The sequence below is a fragment of the Puntigrus tetrazona genome, chromosome 13 (genome assembly GCF_018831695.1).
Source record: "Puntigrus tetrazona isolate hp1 chromosome 13, ASM1883169v1, whole genome shotgun sequence".
Lineage (NCBI taxonomy): Eukaryota > Metazoa > Chordata > Actinopteri > Cypriniformes > Cyprinidae > Puntigrus > Puntigrus tetrazona.
In genome coordinates, this window is record NC_056711.1 from 23796189 (window position 1) to 23812472 (window position 16284).

A 16284-nucleotide genomic window follows, 5' to 3' on the forward strand; every position below is an offset into this window, starting at 1 on the left:
TTATTTATTCTTTTTTTTTCCATTGTCCCTTTAAAAATGAAAGGGCATATTAAGTTTTTCAGCTAACTTGCCTTCTGAAAAATCTAATCCAGTCCTGATTGGGGCATATTTTTGCCCCCTCATTTATTCGAACCTTCATTGAATGCCACGACTTTCTGTGTAATATAACAACATGGTTAAGTAGAAATAAAATTAAACCATTACGCCTACAGCAGGGTCTACAAATCTACTTCAGAAAATCTTATTTAGCATTTTTATTTATAGATTTTTTTTAATACTATGATATAGGGTTGAATGATTAATCACATGCAATTGTCAGGCATTTCTCGTCAGTAAAGTTTTTTCTGTGATTAGTAGTAAATGTCTTCCTCCTGCTTTCAAATGGGGCACCATTATTACACAAAGCTGTAGTTCACTGACAAGCTACGCAGTATCGCGTTCATAATCAAATGTGATTAATTTGTGATTATGAACATGATAGAGCATCTTGTGCTTCGAAACTGCTAAAAAAGAATAGTGGCAAAAAATCTTTGATTAATTTTTTCATCCACAAGATCCTAGAAAAGAATTGTTTGTGATGCTTGCGTAGAGCGAACATGATTTTTTGGAAATGCACATCTACGCAATAAACACTCTCACTATTGTAATAACACAAAATCAGTATTAATTCACAACTATATCCTAAATGTCATTAACAAAGCAAATTTTCTCAGAGAATTTGAAACAAAAATCATTCCTCTCACTATTTGCATTAATGTGATCCTGTGCTCTCTTGCGCTGTAATATAGAAGCAGTACCAGAGGCCAGTACACTCACCATATTGACGGTGCTTCTGTGCCACTGATCTCTAGGAAGTCATATCTATCTTCTAGCTGGAAGTCTGTGAAGACTAGGGCAATGGTGTCTCCTGGCTCGGCCAGAATACTCCACGTGCAGTCAGCATTGTTCTCATACTCTGAAGGAAAGTGGGGACTTGATATTGTCCCTGTTGTTCCTCTTAACGTCCCACCACAAGATCCTTCAGCTGGACAAAATAACACAAAAGTTAGAAATTATCAGGAAAACTTCAAATAAATTCTGTATAAAAAATACAAAAATAAACTATTTTTAGGTCTCCAGTTTCCAAAAACTTTTGTGAATAATGGATTCTAATAATATTCAGCTAAATAATAATACTATTAAAAAAAAAGATTTATGATTTAATCACTGAATAGAAAACTGGCCACATACCCTTAAATAATTCATTATTTAGTGCCAGAAGATGGCATCCATAGCCTTTGCAGTGTTTTCAGTGTACTAACTGGCTCACTCGCTCTCATTCACTATTTTATAAGTGGTCTAAAGTAGGGAATAATAAATTAAGTTATAGGGATACTGCCAATAACTGCAATAGTATCTTGTTTGTTCGGTTGTTCATATACTTTTTTTTATGTGGTCGATTCGAGTGTACAGTCCGATCACACTAATTATAGTCCAAAACGGACATACAGAATTAAACACTGACACCACCACTGAAAGCATTTAAGCAGTTAAATCTGTCAGTGACACATCTGCACAGGTGGATGGGGTGAGAATAATAAAAAGAAAAAGAGAAAAGATTTCTAGTGCCCCCTCAAGTTTTGCTTGTCTGAAGCTGTCACTATAGTACTTTAATCATTACTGTCACAGCTGTCTTTCATATTGACAGTGATCACAGAACTAACAGTATGTGAAATCTAATTCTGACGAAATGTCTATGTAAAGCCACATAAGTCTTATGAATTTTGATATGATTGCTTCAGATTTAGTTTGCACAGCAAAACTTGTAAAAAAAGACTACATATTAGCAGGATTTAAAGGGGTAACGCTACAGTTTTGTACCTTTTTCTGAGAGTGCTGAGAATATACTACTGCAAGTATACAGTAGTCACTGTATTCCATGACCGTAAAAACCTTGCTTTTTAACCTGTCCATTCAAGCATAAAGCATCTTACCTCTACAAAATGGTGCTGGGAAATCCCATGATGCACCACTTCCTGGACTCACTATGCACGTGAGCACTGCATGACCCTCCAAAACATATCCCATCACACAACTGTAGCGGATCTTGTCTCCAACGTTGTACCTGGTCCCATGGATAATCCCTCTCGGTATCAACCCTGGATTTCCACAGGTGTGACTTGGTAGAACTGGAACAGAAGACAGGAAAACAGGTCAGAAGTAAGTTTCTGCATCACGCTGTGCCTTTCACTCTTTTCTGTTTGTTCTTTTCATCATCATATACAGACTGAGCCTAGCTCTTGAGATGCCTGTCTCAGTGCGAATCTTTGCTATGAAGCATGCACATCTGAAGCTGGCCCAGCACTCATGCATGGGACTGCGGTGAAACCCCCACACGTTAGTTGTGCGTTTCTGTGATCATCATGCTGTTTGAAGGTAAGTATTTCATGTTGACAATACAATCACAACATGAATGTGCTCTGTTCATCCGTGTCAGCCGTTCAAACAGAATCTATGCAAAACATTTTAAGAGTGAAAAAAAAAAAAAATGTAGCAAGCAATCCAAAGCAAAAAGCCCTTTCTTCAACTTTGTTTTCAGAAACATCCAATTTTGTAGTAAAAAATTGAGCCCACTTAATTTTTTTAATTTCTCTGTTGTAACTTTACCCGATTAAATAATATTACAAACAAAAATTATGATAATAATAATACTTAGAATCATCCAAAAAACTCTTTTAAACTTTATCTTGGCCAAATAAATTTAGAAGAATATACATAATAAATGAATAAATATTTAAGAACTACAGGACGATTTCACCTATGCATAGACATAAATGGACAAAAGAATGTCATGTTTTACTTTTTAGAAGAAAGGGTTCAAGTGACAAAACAATTATTTAATAAAACAGAATCAGGTAATCCGCTGATGAGAAACACATCAATATAGCTGACAAAGAAAAAAAAAAAAACTATGGCAGGAAAAGAGAGCAGAGGAAACGGGAACTGAAGAGAAACAAACTAAGTGCTTCTTTAAAGGATGGCTGCATTTCCATCACATATACTTAATTTTTAGTCTTGAATAGGTACATAGGTCATATGGATTGTTTTAGTAACATTTTTATTCATGGGTGAAGTAAATAGTAAATTTAGTTAGTTCTAATTAAAATGTAATATATTTAAATTTTAAAGTACATTTTCTCATATTTACTCTAAAATGGTCTCTAAAAAGACCATCTATCTTTAATTCAGTTACAGTTTTATTAACCATTACTCTAAACATTGACGCAATCATGCAACACATGTTATGACAAATACTGTATTCAGTGATGATATTGGTCTATTTGCAAAGCTACTGAAAATACAATAGTGTAATTTGATGAACATGTTAATATGAGACTGTGTGTTAACTTTAATTCACAAGTTGCATGAGTCATGGGAGGATTACTGAAGAAATCGTTTCTATTCTCAAAGAAACCATTGTAATCCTCCAAATATGAGAGGTGCCTGGAGGAATGGGGGTAGATGTTATATAACCCCTGTGGCATCTTACACAGCTAAATCTAGCTCTGACATTTAAGAGCTGAATGTTGATTCTGTTGCATTCCTTGATAAATCTGCTGCAGAATATTTCTTAGGATCCTATTTTGCTTGGTTGAATTGGTTCTTAACTGGATAGAATGGTTAATAAAATAGACAACATAAGATGTTCCAGTAATTGCTAAACTCTACAACACTAAATAATATATAATTATATAGGCTCTGATTATATACAGAAGCAACCATTTTGAGATTTCATCGGCAGCACGCTTGGTCTTTCAAATGTTTGAAGGATGACTTTTTTTTAATCCAACTTCTACAGCAGTATTGCATACATATGCCACATACATAAAATATGACAAAAACATAGCTCATTTACCACAAAATACATCTTAGATGAGATGACGGGAAAAAACAATGCAAAGCAGCATAGTAGAAGGCAAAATGCATGTTTTAAAGCAGTTTTTGAATCCTGGTCTTGGGGCCCTTCAGCTCTACACATTTTTTTATGTCTCCCTTGCTTAACACACCTGATTCAGACCATCAGCGGTTGGTCCTCAGGACCAGGATTAAGAATCATTGCTCTAGAGAATAAGGCTGTTAGCATAGCATCATGCTCATGTCAAACACTGTTTACAGTAAGTCACTTCTGAGTCAAGATGCCTGAGCATTTGTGAGAAAATGTGAAAGCTGTAATGTGTACCAAATCACCCACGTGAAGGTTGGATTTATGTTGCAGGCTATGTAGGTTATAGGCACCAAAGAAGCTTTCTAGTTTTTGGAAAACAGCCACAGTTTTAAATTCTTTTGATCTGTGTATTTGGCCAAATCTTGTTTTGAAATATGATACCTGTAGGCTGTGTCCCATCATATATGCCTACCCTTCCAGCTGTCACTGATAAGTGTTTTAAGTTAAAAAGAGAACACATTGAGAAAAGTGGATTTTGGAGGATGTTCATTTAATTGAGTCAGCCCTTTATGTATTTGGGTCTCATTTGGATGCATCTACTAATGAGTTTTAGCAATGTCATTAGTAGAATTAAACAGATATTTAAATTCAGAATTAAACAGGCAATGGTTTACTTGGTAGCATGTTATTTAAATCACCTCAAAATTGTGTCCTAGGCTGACATGGCTTAGTTGGAACAAGATGTGTCATCATCAACACAGTTGTGATTTTGAAATAGCTCTTTTTGGCACAACTGTACATTCATATTCATGGTTTTGCACTCATAATGCGCTCAGCTTCAGTGAAAAAGCTGTGTCCCAGCAGACGTAGGATGGAGCATCCAAGCCTATGAAAATGTTGTCTGTCTACTGCTCTATTTTAAGCATTTAGGACTTGCAATTGATTTAATCTGGAATAATTCATTGTGGAAATGTCTGCCCACTGAGATCCCGGTCTACTGGAATAGCTCTGTTCATTAATCATATTTTCACATTGATGATGTAGCCTGCTGTGCAAGATTCAGAGGGAGTTTGGTAAATATTTGATTTATTATCTGATTAATCATAGGTGAAGGCCAATTTGATTAAATTTAAATGTAAAATTTGGAAATGTGTATTTTTGAATTGCATCCACATTGCTTTTTTGCCTCGTCATTCAGTATCTCATCATAAATAAGTAATGTTATTTGAAAAAAAAACCCACCAAACGGCTGGATATGTTTTGTTGATCTTATCATTTTTCCGCAATGCCAAGAAAAGGTTTTGTCAATAATACACTCACCACAAATCTGAATGCTAAGAGGTCTAAAACGTGAACATAAAACCTACTGATCAGTCAGTCAGTGGAGCTGTCATGTCAAAAAAAACTGCATATAACAGCTATGATATCAAATATCTGTACATCACTGTACAACACTGATTGAGGCCAACTATTAGCATTAATTTATATGTCAAGGACTTTTTTCCTCTAGCAGTAACGTTAAATCTGTAATGTTACTTCTATCCAACTTCATCCAGCTATTTAATCAGATTTGAAAATGTCTTTCATGCTGGTATGTGGTACATTTTACAACTTGATTACATAAAAACAAGAAAATAAACAAAATGGAAATAAAACCTGTGAGAAAGTCAATAACACAGTATTTTTTTTTTCCACAACATCTGTACACTCTGCTTATTATGCATGTTTACATGCAGCGGTACGCAAACATGCCAAAAATTAAAAATTAAATGTAAAAGATTATTGTGTAGGCTATATAAATGCTCTGTGGAGATTCAGTTCAGTCTTTGGACTTACAATTTCAAATGCCTTGCGCTTTAGACCATGCACTTAGATCGTTAAAACAGGGCCCCTAAAGTCTTTGCTCACTGAATAACCAAGAGCTAGCTCACATGAGGCACAATGTAAAACATTTTAGACTAACAAATAACAGCTAATAACATAAAACTACATCAAAAGAATAAATTTTTTTATCAAACCAAAAATTGGACTGTCATTTCCTGTGCCGTTTATGAACTGTTTTTTAGGGATAGTACACAAGACTGGCCAATTGTAACATTATTACGAAAATAATGTTTATTAAGAAAGTGTTGTTTCTGAAACATTTTTGTCAAAGAAAGTCAAACCCTGAAATATCAATAAATTGCTAGCTATATATATAATATTATTTATTTGTTTATTTATTTTTCTCCATGTTATGACAAACTGTTTCTCACCAAGTTGTTATGTGAATCTTATTCTATTATTCCTCAAGGTATAAGCATCAGCCATACTCTTAGAGGCTTTGTGAATGACAGTTCCGGCACTGATTAGTGTCTCATAAGATCAACACCTAATTGAGCCTCTCTCTCTTCCTGTGACATTGAGAGAGATCAATAGAGTAGTTAAGGCTGACACTCTGGGTGTAAAACCCATTTCCCATTTCCTTCATCGGAACTGAAGCAATGGATAAGAAAAGCCGAAACCTCTCGGCAGGAGAGGGACACGGATCAGGAGGTGTGGAGAATCGGCTCAGAGGGGAGGTGTTTGGGCTGTGAAAGTGCAAAGGTGCTGGAATGAAAAAGCTAGCTGCCCCTAACATGCGGCAGCCATCTTAAGGGACCCTACAGGGCCACAGACAGAGAAGGAAAGACAGTTAAATGAGTTAAATGTATTTTGCAATGGAAACACAGCGCAGCAGGAGTCAGAGCGTAAACAAACAGCTGGAGTAACTGCACCTAAGAAATATATACTTTATAACATCAAAACGTGTGTTATACTTCACTGTCCAATAGCAATAAAAACCACAAAAAATGTGAGATTGCAATACAAATAATCATTAATATCTGATGGAAATTGCTGATAGGGTCCTTCCCTTTTTTTTTGTTTTTTGTTGTTTATTTTGGGGTTTTTTTTGTTTGTTTTTTGCTATTCCTATGGTTGAATGCATTATTCTTACTGGTTGAAAGACATTCTAAGATGTTAATTCCTACACTTTTCCAGAGTTGGGGATCATTAGTGAGCCCATCATAGTTTGTCTTAAGAGTGTTGCAAACAAATTTAAACATAAAAGCATTGTTATCCTATAATTAGCTGATACTTCTTCTATATCAAATATCAGAGTTAATTAGGAATATAACTTACTGTAAAACATACGGCAAATTTGCACTGTAAAAATAAAAAAGCAACAATTTTAAGTAAGCATTAAACCATATCTGAAAAAAAATTTAAATGAAAATTCATCGAATGCAAGCTGTCACAAAATTTTAGCAATCACTACAATTTACTATATTTACAGAATAAATATGTTTTTTTTAGCTTACAAAAACTGTACATTTAATAGTACTTTACGCATACATGATTTTTCCAATGATCTATCACAGTTTTTCACCATATAAAGGAACTTATTGTTTGCCAATTACCAGATTTTTACTATTTTTTATTTATTTGTTGTATCTGTAATCAATTCAATGGTAAACTGAAGTTAAAAACAAAGACCTGTAGATTATGACCGAATGGAAAAAAAGGGGGAGCCATCATCTAAAAACTATGCAACTCATGCTCTAAGGGTAGTACGCTCCTGTTCATTATTAGGGGAGCGATCTTGGATCTTCTGTTGTTTCTGGTGTAAAGTTAGTGTGCAATTCCCTGTTGTAATCACAGAGGTAACATAATTTGGATTCCCAATAAAAATGTTTTTGTTCAGATTAATGAGCATGCCACATTTTTACGATTGTGCGGGGACTTGACCAAGCAATAGTTTACCTGCCAGGTCATACCATGTCACTTCTATTGAGAATGATATTTCACCAGAGGCAACCTTAATGCAAAAATCAATATAGGCTATTCTCTCTGAATAAATGGCCAGTGTCTCTAAACTCTGTCATATGTTGGAACCATTTATTTGATCGTCTATTGTGTAAGAAGCAGTCGCAGTCGATAGTAGCACAGTCATTAAAAGCCAAAGTGTAAATGCCAAGAATTTGCTAAACATTGCCTTTATACTGTGGTGCAGAGGATAACTATTACATGTGTAAATTATCAAAAGATGTCTATAATTCTTTTGTGACAAACTAGCTATAAAACATCAGAAAATTTCACAGACAAGCTCATTTCTAATGTGCTCATGTGCTGCTGTTTAATAATCAGCTACCAAGTGAAAGTTGACATACTACTGGCCACCCTGCTGGCTAGTTCCTAGAACTACGAGGTACGAAAGCACCTTATATGTAACAAAATTATTAGGACGCCAAGAGGGAATTTATTCAAGTCAATTCGCATTTGTTTATGTGGTGCTTCATGCAACTTCACATTACACAAAACAAGTGATGCTTGAGTGAAGCTATAAAAGATAATAGTAAACACTCATTATTAAGATTAATTCATTTTAGTTGATTCAGTTCAGTTCAATAACTATGTGAAGTTCATCAATTATGGAAAAAATTTAATTTTTTTATAAAGCAGCTCTGAAAACAGTGATCATCCAGTTCAGTTCTTATTCTTTGTGCACCAGGGCACAGCCATGCTGGAATAGAAAAGGGCCCTCACCAAACTGTTCCTACAATGTTGCAAGCATAGCATTGTCCAAAATGTCTTGTATGCTGAAGCATAAAGATTTTCTTTCACTGGAAGTAAGGAAATTAACTACACTTACACCACACGCAGAGCTCTTTAGAATGACCCTTTTGTTTTTGTTTTTTACAATTGTGTGTAAATGCAGACTGCAGTACTGCATTTGAATTTTAACATACTTCATGACCCTTAAAAAAAATCTATATATTAGGAATATTGGTAGTATGAAAGAAGTTTGGATGTCCAATGTCCAACATGTTGTTACCTACCATCATCAGTTGTGTCACTTCATTACCATTCATAAATCCTTACATGTGGCTTAATGGGGCAGTAAAGTGTCAATCAATTGCACACTTCAGAATATGACCGAAAGCAGTAAATACATTAAATACTATAAATTTACTACTCCTTTGCCATACTGCTTTTTGCATACTATATATAGTAGTAAAGTAAGAAGTAACTACATTTATCTGTAGAAATGGCACACCTGAATCCTTGACACCGAATGCACAAAAGAATGCTAATGCGGTTTCTTCCTTTCTATTTTGAAGTGTATTTTTAGAAACCCTTGTATAGTTTGTTTACATTGAATTCTTTGATTTTCTTTGATGTCTCATGATATGGCCCATTTAACATATATGCCTTGATAGATTCACGGGAGAAAAACAAAATGTTGCCGACATGCTGTGAATATCAATGTCATTTGTAGGAAAAACTGAGAGAGTTCTTTTTTAACAGTGGCTAACCAAATAACCTGATTAGCATTTTGCTTTATTGAAAGTGGGACAGGGGGGCCAATTTTCTGTTCATTACTGCAGCCACTGTTCTGATGCATGTTAGCTGCTGTTTGACACACTCCTGTAGCTGCCAAATTCTAGCAGTACATTCCAATCACATCTGCTATGACAGATTTAAAGGTGAGTGCATTCCATTAAATGAAGATGCATGGCATTTGATTGGCCGACAAGTCAATTTCCCACATGAATGGTGACACTATAGTCTGCATATTATCTTTGGTAACCTTAGTGTATTTTGAAACCTATGCATCATATGCCTAGATTGTCAAGCAATCTCAGTCCGAATGTGATTGAAACTAATGCAGTTATTTTCACAGCAAACCATGCATAGGAATGACATGAGAGAAGTTTCATATTTGTGAAAAACAAAATTGAGCTGACCGGTATGAATACAATCTAATTTCACTAACAACCTAATTGGTTATAGGTCGGTATGGTATATATCACAATTAATTTAATTATTCATTTATTGGATATAGCTTTTATATAATTTAATTATGTTTAATGGAATACTTTACAAAAAGTAATTTATCTGATTTGTTTTCAAATTTGTTTTGAAATGTATCTGATTTCAGAACTTGATGGATGCAATATATATTCTAATAAAATATATGTCATATAACTTGCACAGGTTACATGATGCTAAAGCTATTGGATATATGTCAAAATATCTAGTAATATGAATATCTAAAGTGATATGTTTTGAAAGATATAACCCAGTTGCCCATTAAATCTGGGACTTAAAGAAGTGTTAATATTTAAAAACAATATTCTGCACCTTTAACATAGTTAAGACAATGAGTCCTGATGATATGATAGTACAAAATACCTGGATTAAGAACTATAAAACACACATTTGATTATTATGCTACACAGTGATGTTTACATCTAAAGCTCTCATCACTTCATTTGCACACACAAATATGAAAGTAATAATAGATTAATAATAGAGAGTTTAGCAGAAAACGTAATTAGCTTGTCCTGATGGTTGGTCCAACAATGACTTTTGCTATATGTTTGGGGTTGTCGTCCAGCTGCGGAATATATTTGAGGCCAATCATATGCCTCCCTGATGGTACTGTGTGATGGATAAGTATCTGCCTGTATTTCTCAGCATTGAGAACACCATTAATCCTGACCAAATCTCCAACTCCATTTGGAGAAATGCCCCAAACATTCAAGGAGCCTCCACCATGCTTCACTGTTGCCTGCAGATACTCATTATTGTAACGCTCTCCAGCCCTTTGACGAACAAACTGCCTTCTGCTACAGCCAAATATTTCAAACGTTGACTCAACAGTCCAGAGCACCTGCTTCCATTTTTCTGCACCCCAGTTTGCATGCATACTTGTTCCCAGGTTGAAGGTATGGCATTTTGGCTGCTACTCTTCCATGAGGATCACTTCTGGCCAGATTTCTCTGGACAGTAGATGGGTTTACCTGGGTCCCACTGGTTTCTGTCAGTTCTGAGCTGATGGCACAGCTGGATATCTTCTGATTTCGAAGGGTAATAAACTTGATGTGTCCTTCATCTGCTGCACTGTTTCCTTGGCCTTCCACTGCATATACGATGCTCAACGTTGCCTGTTTCTTTGTGCTTCTTCAAAAGAGCTTGAACAGCACATCTTGAAACCCCAGTCTGCTTTGAAATCTTTGTCTGGGAGAGACCTGGTTGATGCAGTATAAATACCTTGTGACTTATTGCTGTGCTCAATCTTGCCATGACATGAAATTGTCTTTCACATCCTCACCTTGGTAGCAGAGTTTGGCTGCTCCTCACCCAGTTTTAAGTCTCCTACACAGCTGTTTCTGTTTCGGTTCGTGACTGGGTTTCAACCTACTGGTGACATTGATGATCATAAGCACTTGTTTGGTATAATTGTTTGACCATACACCTGACTATAATCCAAAATCCCTGACTTTGTGCAAGTGTACCTATATGAAATGATGCTACTTTAAAGGCAAAAGGTAATAACACCAAATATTGATTTAGATTTTTCTTTTGTTCGCTCACTTTGCAGTTTGTAAATTGACAAAAATAAAACAAACATTATTCATATTTAAAATAAAATATTCATATTTCAGAATGTATTTTATATATATATATATATATATGGGCTCAAACATTTTTTGCTTTGTTAGTTTTCTTTTTTTTTGTTTTTTTTGCACAAGGTCTACAGACATTTTTAGAAGATGAATTTTTAAGAACTTGAGTGCTGTACTTTAGAATGAGAAAAGGGGCATACCCAGCTTATACAACTGTTAAATAGTTCAGTTTTGTAAGTAAAGGAAACATGATTATATTTCTTTTTTTTCCAATTTAAAATTTGGAGCATTTATTTATCATTGCCAATGTTTGTTAAATTCAGCCTTCTAAAATCATCATGACTTGCCTAAAATAAAATCTATAGATATGAAACAGTTCAAGCATATCGAGTTAGCTTAAATGTTTAACCAGTATGCGATGTGTCAGACGAATACCCAACAGAAGCTGAAGCGGAGGTGCCAGAATAATCAATGGCATGTTATTTTTTCAATAGATACAACTTAAATATGTTGTTATTGTTTGCTCATGAAGGTGAAAGTAATACAACGTTTCGAACTGTATAGGGTCTACTGTTTTTTCTGTACACTCACAATATCAACAAAACTATGCTATACTTTTTTAAAAATAAAACAGATGGGTTCTGCCGTCTCACTCTAGCGCTCTAGCACTTCACAATGATAAACCGAAACTCATAAATAGGCCTATATCTATAGAAAGCTTTAAAATATTTAAAAAATTTTTTTTTTTATTTAAAACAAAAAAAATAAAAAAAAAGGGAAAGCAAAAACTCTTCACAAGCCGCACAAGATGCTTTTCACTCTACAATCACAGTATGTCCAATGAGAAGATAGCAAGTCATTTAATATAGCTAAAAATAGTCTCAAAGACTATATTTTATATTATATTTTCGGATTGTATTTTGCGTTTTATTTTATAATAATATTTATGAAAATATTTTCTCACTCATCTTGAGCGCTCTTAACCCTTTCCAGCTACCGCCAGCTTTATTGATGATTTTCTAAATTTAACGGCCTTCTGAATATTTTCTGCTTTGCACATATGTGCAATTTATAGATCACAATAAAGAACCAAGTCTCTACTTAAAAAAAATATTTGTGTTCTTTATCATCACTTTAATGCAAATAGGTTGCATCAAAAATACAACATTTTGGACAAAAACTAAGAAAAATGCAGTTTTATCAAAGCACTGCATTTTCACAGCATGAGCCTGCTGCCAGCACACTTTACCTTTCGCACGGTATTCAGCAGGTAATGAGCAGAGATGGTTTCCTTCAAACATGAATTGAGATTCATTAGAAAAAGAGGGGCTTGTTTCTCAGAATCTGGGCAACTTTTTGAGCAATGTTGCCAGGCAATATCAGCAAATGTTGCTATAAACGGTTGTGAACAAGACTGATATAAATGATCCAGATAGCAATTTGTTACCCATTCTCAAATGAAAAGTGCCTAAGCAAGATCGCACAAAAAAAGTTGACCGGCAAAATGGCTCAAAAAGTTGCCCAGTGTATCATCGGCTTGAGGATCATTTAAATGTGTTTTTATGTGTCTTAACTGAGGAGAGGATCGAGTCCTGCCACACCATCATAAAGCCCAAATTGATGTAGTGATGTCTGTCCATCTGTAAATCTCTTCTATCTCCACATATAGTCATGGAGCTCAACTAAAACAGGTTCTTGGTCACCACAGTAACCAAAGCCCTTCTCCACCAGTTATTAGGGTGAGCTTTTCAACTTCTAACATTGAAGACTTACTTAAACCTTTACTATTGGGGTTTGTTTTGCACTTGCTCAGTCTCCCGCAAAGATTAGGCTCGAGTAGATCCTTCCACTTAGCCTCAAGCATTCACGGTTAAGGCTGAAATACACTATGTGACTTTTAAAATCTGAAATGATTTTTAAAACACTAGGTATCATACACTTACAGACTCTTTAAATAGTAAGGGGAAACTGGGCATCATATACTACACAACCAAGGATCAAACACTTTCGATCACAACAAACTCAAATACAAAAACAAAAACATGTGCCTTGTTGCTAGGAGATGCATGACAAATCAAAACAAATGTGTTCGAAAAAATGGAATCAAAGTCTGAAGTCAGAGTCTGTGACCATTATACCCGATCTCCCAAGAGACCCGACCACCAAGGTCCTGAACCCTGTCTGCCAGCAACCAATGTCCTCTCCCTGAGTCTCCAGCGAGGTGGCTGCCCGACCCCAGTGGAATCCCTTCTGGAATAGTGATGCTGCTTGCACACCAGACCAGCTTAAAGAGCCAAAAACAGATCACAAGGATGTGTAGCTTGCTCAACTGTCAAAGACTAATCCATTGTGGGCTCTGGGGAACATTGGAGCTGTTTCAACACCAATACAACCACAACCACAAGATCCTGAAGCAAACCTTCCTCATGTGGCAGCACCTTCTCCACCTTCAACTGGTGCCCCCCTGTACAGAGATTTAAGGTATGGCAGAGCAGAAAATTCAATTTAACCATGCACTTTAGTTTGGCAGGTCCAACCCAAGTTAAACAGCAATATCCTTTTCACCTCAATGCAAAGTGAAGAAGCATCTGTCCTGTATTTAGAGATTGCAGATATTTTAGTAAAGGACATGATAGGGTCTGTCCCTAATCCAGCCAAAATGAAGATATGCATTCCTGACTGATTGCACAGAGACTATGCAAGATCAGGGAGGAAGTAGAGCGGGTCTTTCTGGTTTCACCACACTGGCCCACCAAGGCTTTGAGCTCAGAGCTTATGCTTCTATCAGCAGCCCCTTCTTGGCAAATCTACCTGCGTAACATCTTTTATCAGGAGCAAAGCACAATCTGGCACCTGTACACATGCTTCTGAAATCTCCATGTCTGGCCCACAGAGAAGTGCTATCAGGTTTGTGCTTCCTTTTCTTTAAGAGAGGTTGGAGAAACAATTATGTCCCTTCCCCTATAGTATATTCACAGCCAGTATGGTGGCACATCATGAAACAGTGTACAATTAGTTATTGGGAAATCATTAGGTTTCTCAGAGGTGCACAGTGGTTTCCTCTTGCTGAGGCCTTAATGTGCACAAATATCTTTATATATATGAGTTCCTTATTTCTGGCGAATACTGTGCTCATTGGTAGAGTCCAACAACCAGACCTATTAATTATGGTATGCCCCAATTCAGGTAAGCCTGTTTAATTGGGCTAAGCACTCTATATGTGGTAATTCCCCATTGGTAAAGCCATATGTTGTATACTCCACTTTATAGGTTCCCTGCTGTTAACCATGTGTCTTCTCCTTTGTGTCTTTGTGATGCAGACATCTCCCTTATCAGGTAATGATCACTATAGAGTCTTCTTTCCATATGTGGACAATACCCTGTAGGGGAACATACATACCTCCATTAAGTAGGTTGTGGTCTTCGTATTGTCTTTTTCCTTATATAGCAAAATAATACTTAGAAAGAAAGAAAGAAAGAAAACAACAACAACTGAAAGTATCAACTAGTAAAGCTACATGTACCTATTTTTATTGTCAGTACAGTCATCATGTGATAAGGGGGTTAGAAATATTTACTCTGAACACTGGAGAAGTTACAACAGTAATCAACAATTATCAAAATGTTTACATTTAAAGGAATAGTTCACCCAAAATGGCTTTTCTTCTTTCAGATGAACATAGTCTAAGTTTTAATCATGGCAAAAAAATGTATTATACATTTATTATATATATCTGCAAGTAGGGCATTGTAAAGCTAATCTATACACCCTCAGGTCCTCCAAAGCAGATCAATGGGTTTTTGTAACAAAAATATTTCTAGTTTTAGAATTATAACCTAAATAACTCACTTCTCGCAACGGCCATAATGAATGAGTTATTTAGTTTAAAATTTTGAAAACTATAACTATTTTTGTAGTAGTGATGTCTAAGTTGCTTTGGCAGGTAAAGCTGGCCAAACACTTGAAGATTTGAAGGTCTAATTGAGGCTTGAGGAAACTATTTGTTCTCTAAAACATCCTCTATTGTGTGGTGTCATGCTTCCAATCAGGGATAGTGTTTTCCAGAACTCAAAATGTAAATATCAAACATGTTTTTCTATTCAGTTTTTCACAACAGAATGTACAACAGAATGCGTAACTAAAGAGACAGCAGTCAACATTTTTTTCTCTCTAGCCACATTTGATCTTGTGAGTCTCCATGAGATCTTGTGTCACTGTGAAATTGTTCCTACAATCAACAAGTGTGTGGTCTTGAGGTCTGAATCGTTTAGTGATAATGATAAAGGATTTTAAGGTTAAAAATCAGCTGGAAATGCCTGTGGTCTCCTATGGTTTTAAAATCAGTTAAGATTTAAAAATCATCTTGTGTGTCCCAAGGGAATTACTTATTGTATAAACCAGTCTGATAACCTCGACTAGTGTAATTTACACAGAACATTTCAAATGGCACTTAATCTCAGATTGTAGTCACACCTGTAATTTAGAATTCAGAATTCAAATACATGGCTTTACTTGCTCAGTGTACAACCATCTTTACACTTTACACTGTCTTGTTAATGTTGAGGCTCCTCTTAGGGAAAGGGCTCTGATAGCGATGGTATGCAAAGTGATGGGACATCATTGATGATTTATAACCCGCCAAATAGGCTAGTGTTAAAATGCATTACCCGCCAAGGTTGATTTTTTTTTACCCGCATTGGGTGGGTTGGCGGATGTTAATTTCAAACCCTGAGTGTACCATATCTGCTAGTTGTCAAGCTTAATCATTAAACAACATTTTGATATCACAAGGGAAGGATGTTTCCCTGGTAAATTTACTGTCACACGCAAGTTGTATGCTACTACACTTTCTGATTAAGTACTACACTTCAAGAACTCATATATTTTATTTTATCTGTTATGCCACATGTTCAGTAATTGTTTTT

At 35.6% G+C, this 16284-nt stretch overlaps 1 protein-coding gene across 1 annotated transcript in view; it reads right to left on the bottom strand.

The window, feature by feature from the left end:
- csmd1a (CUB and Sushi multiple domains 1a) overlaps positions 1 to 16284 on the bottom strand; it is a 361878-nt gene that overhangs the window by 162473 nt on the left and 183121 nt on the right. Inside the window, 2 exon segments of the mRNA XM_043255964.1 lie at positions 817 to 1024; positions 1974 to 2168. Coding sequence (XP_043111899.1) covers positions 817 to 1024; positions 1974 to 2168 — 403 coding nt within the window.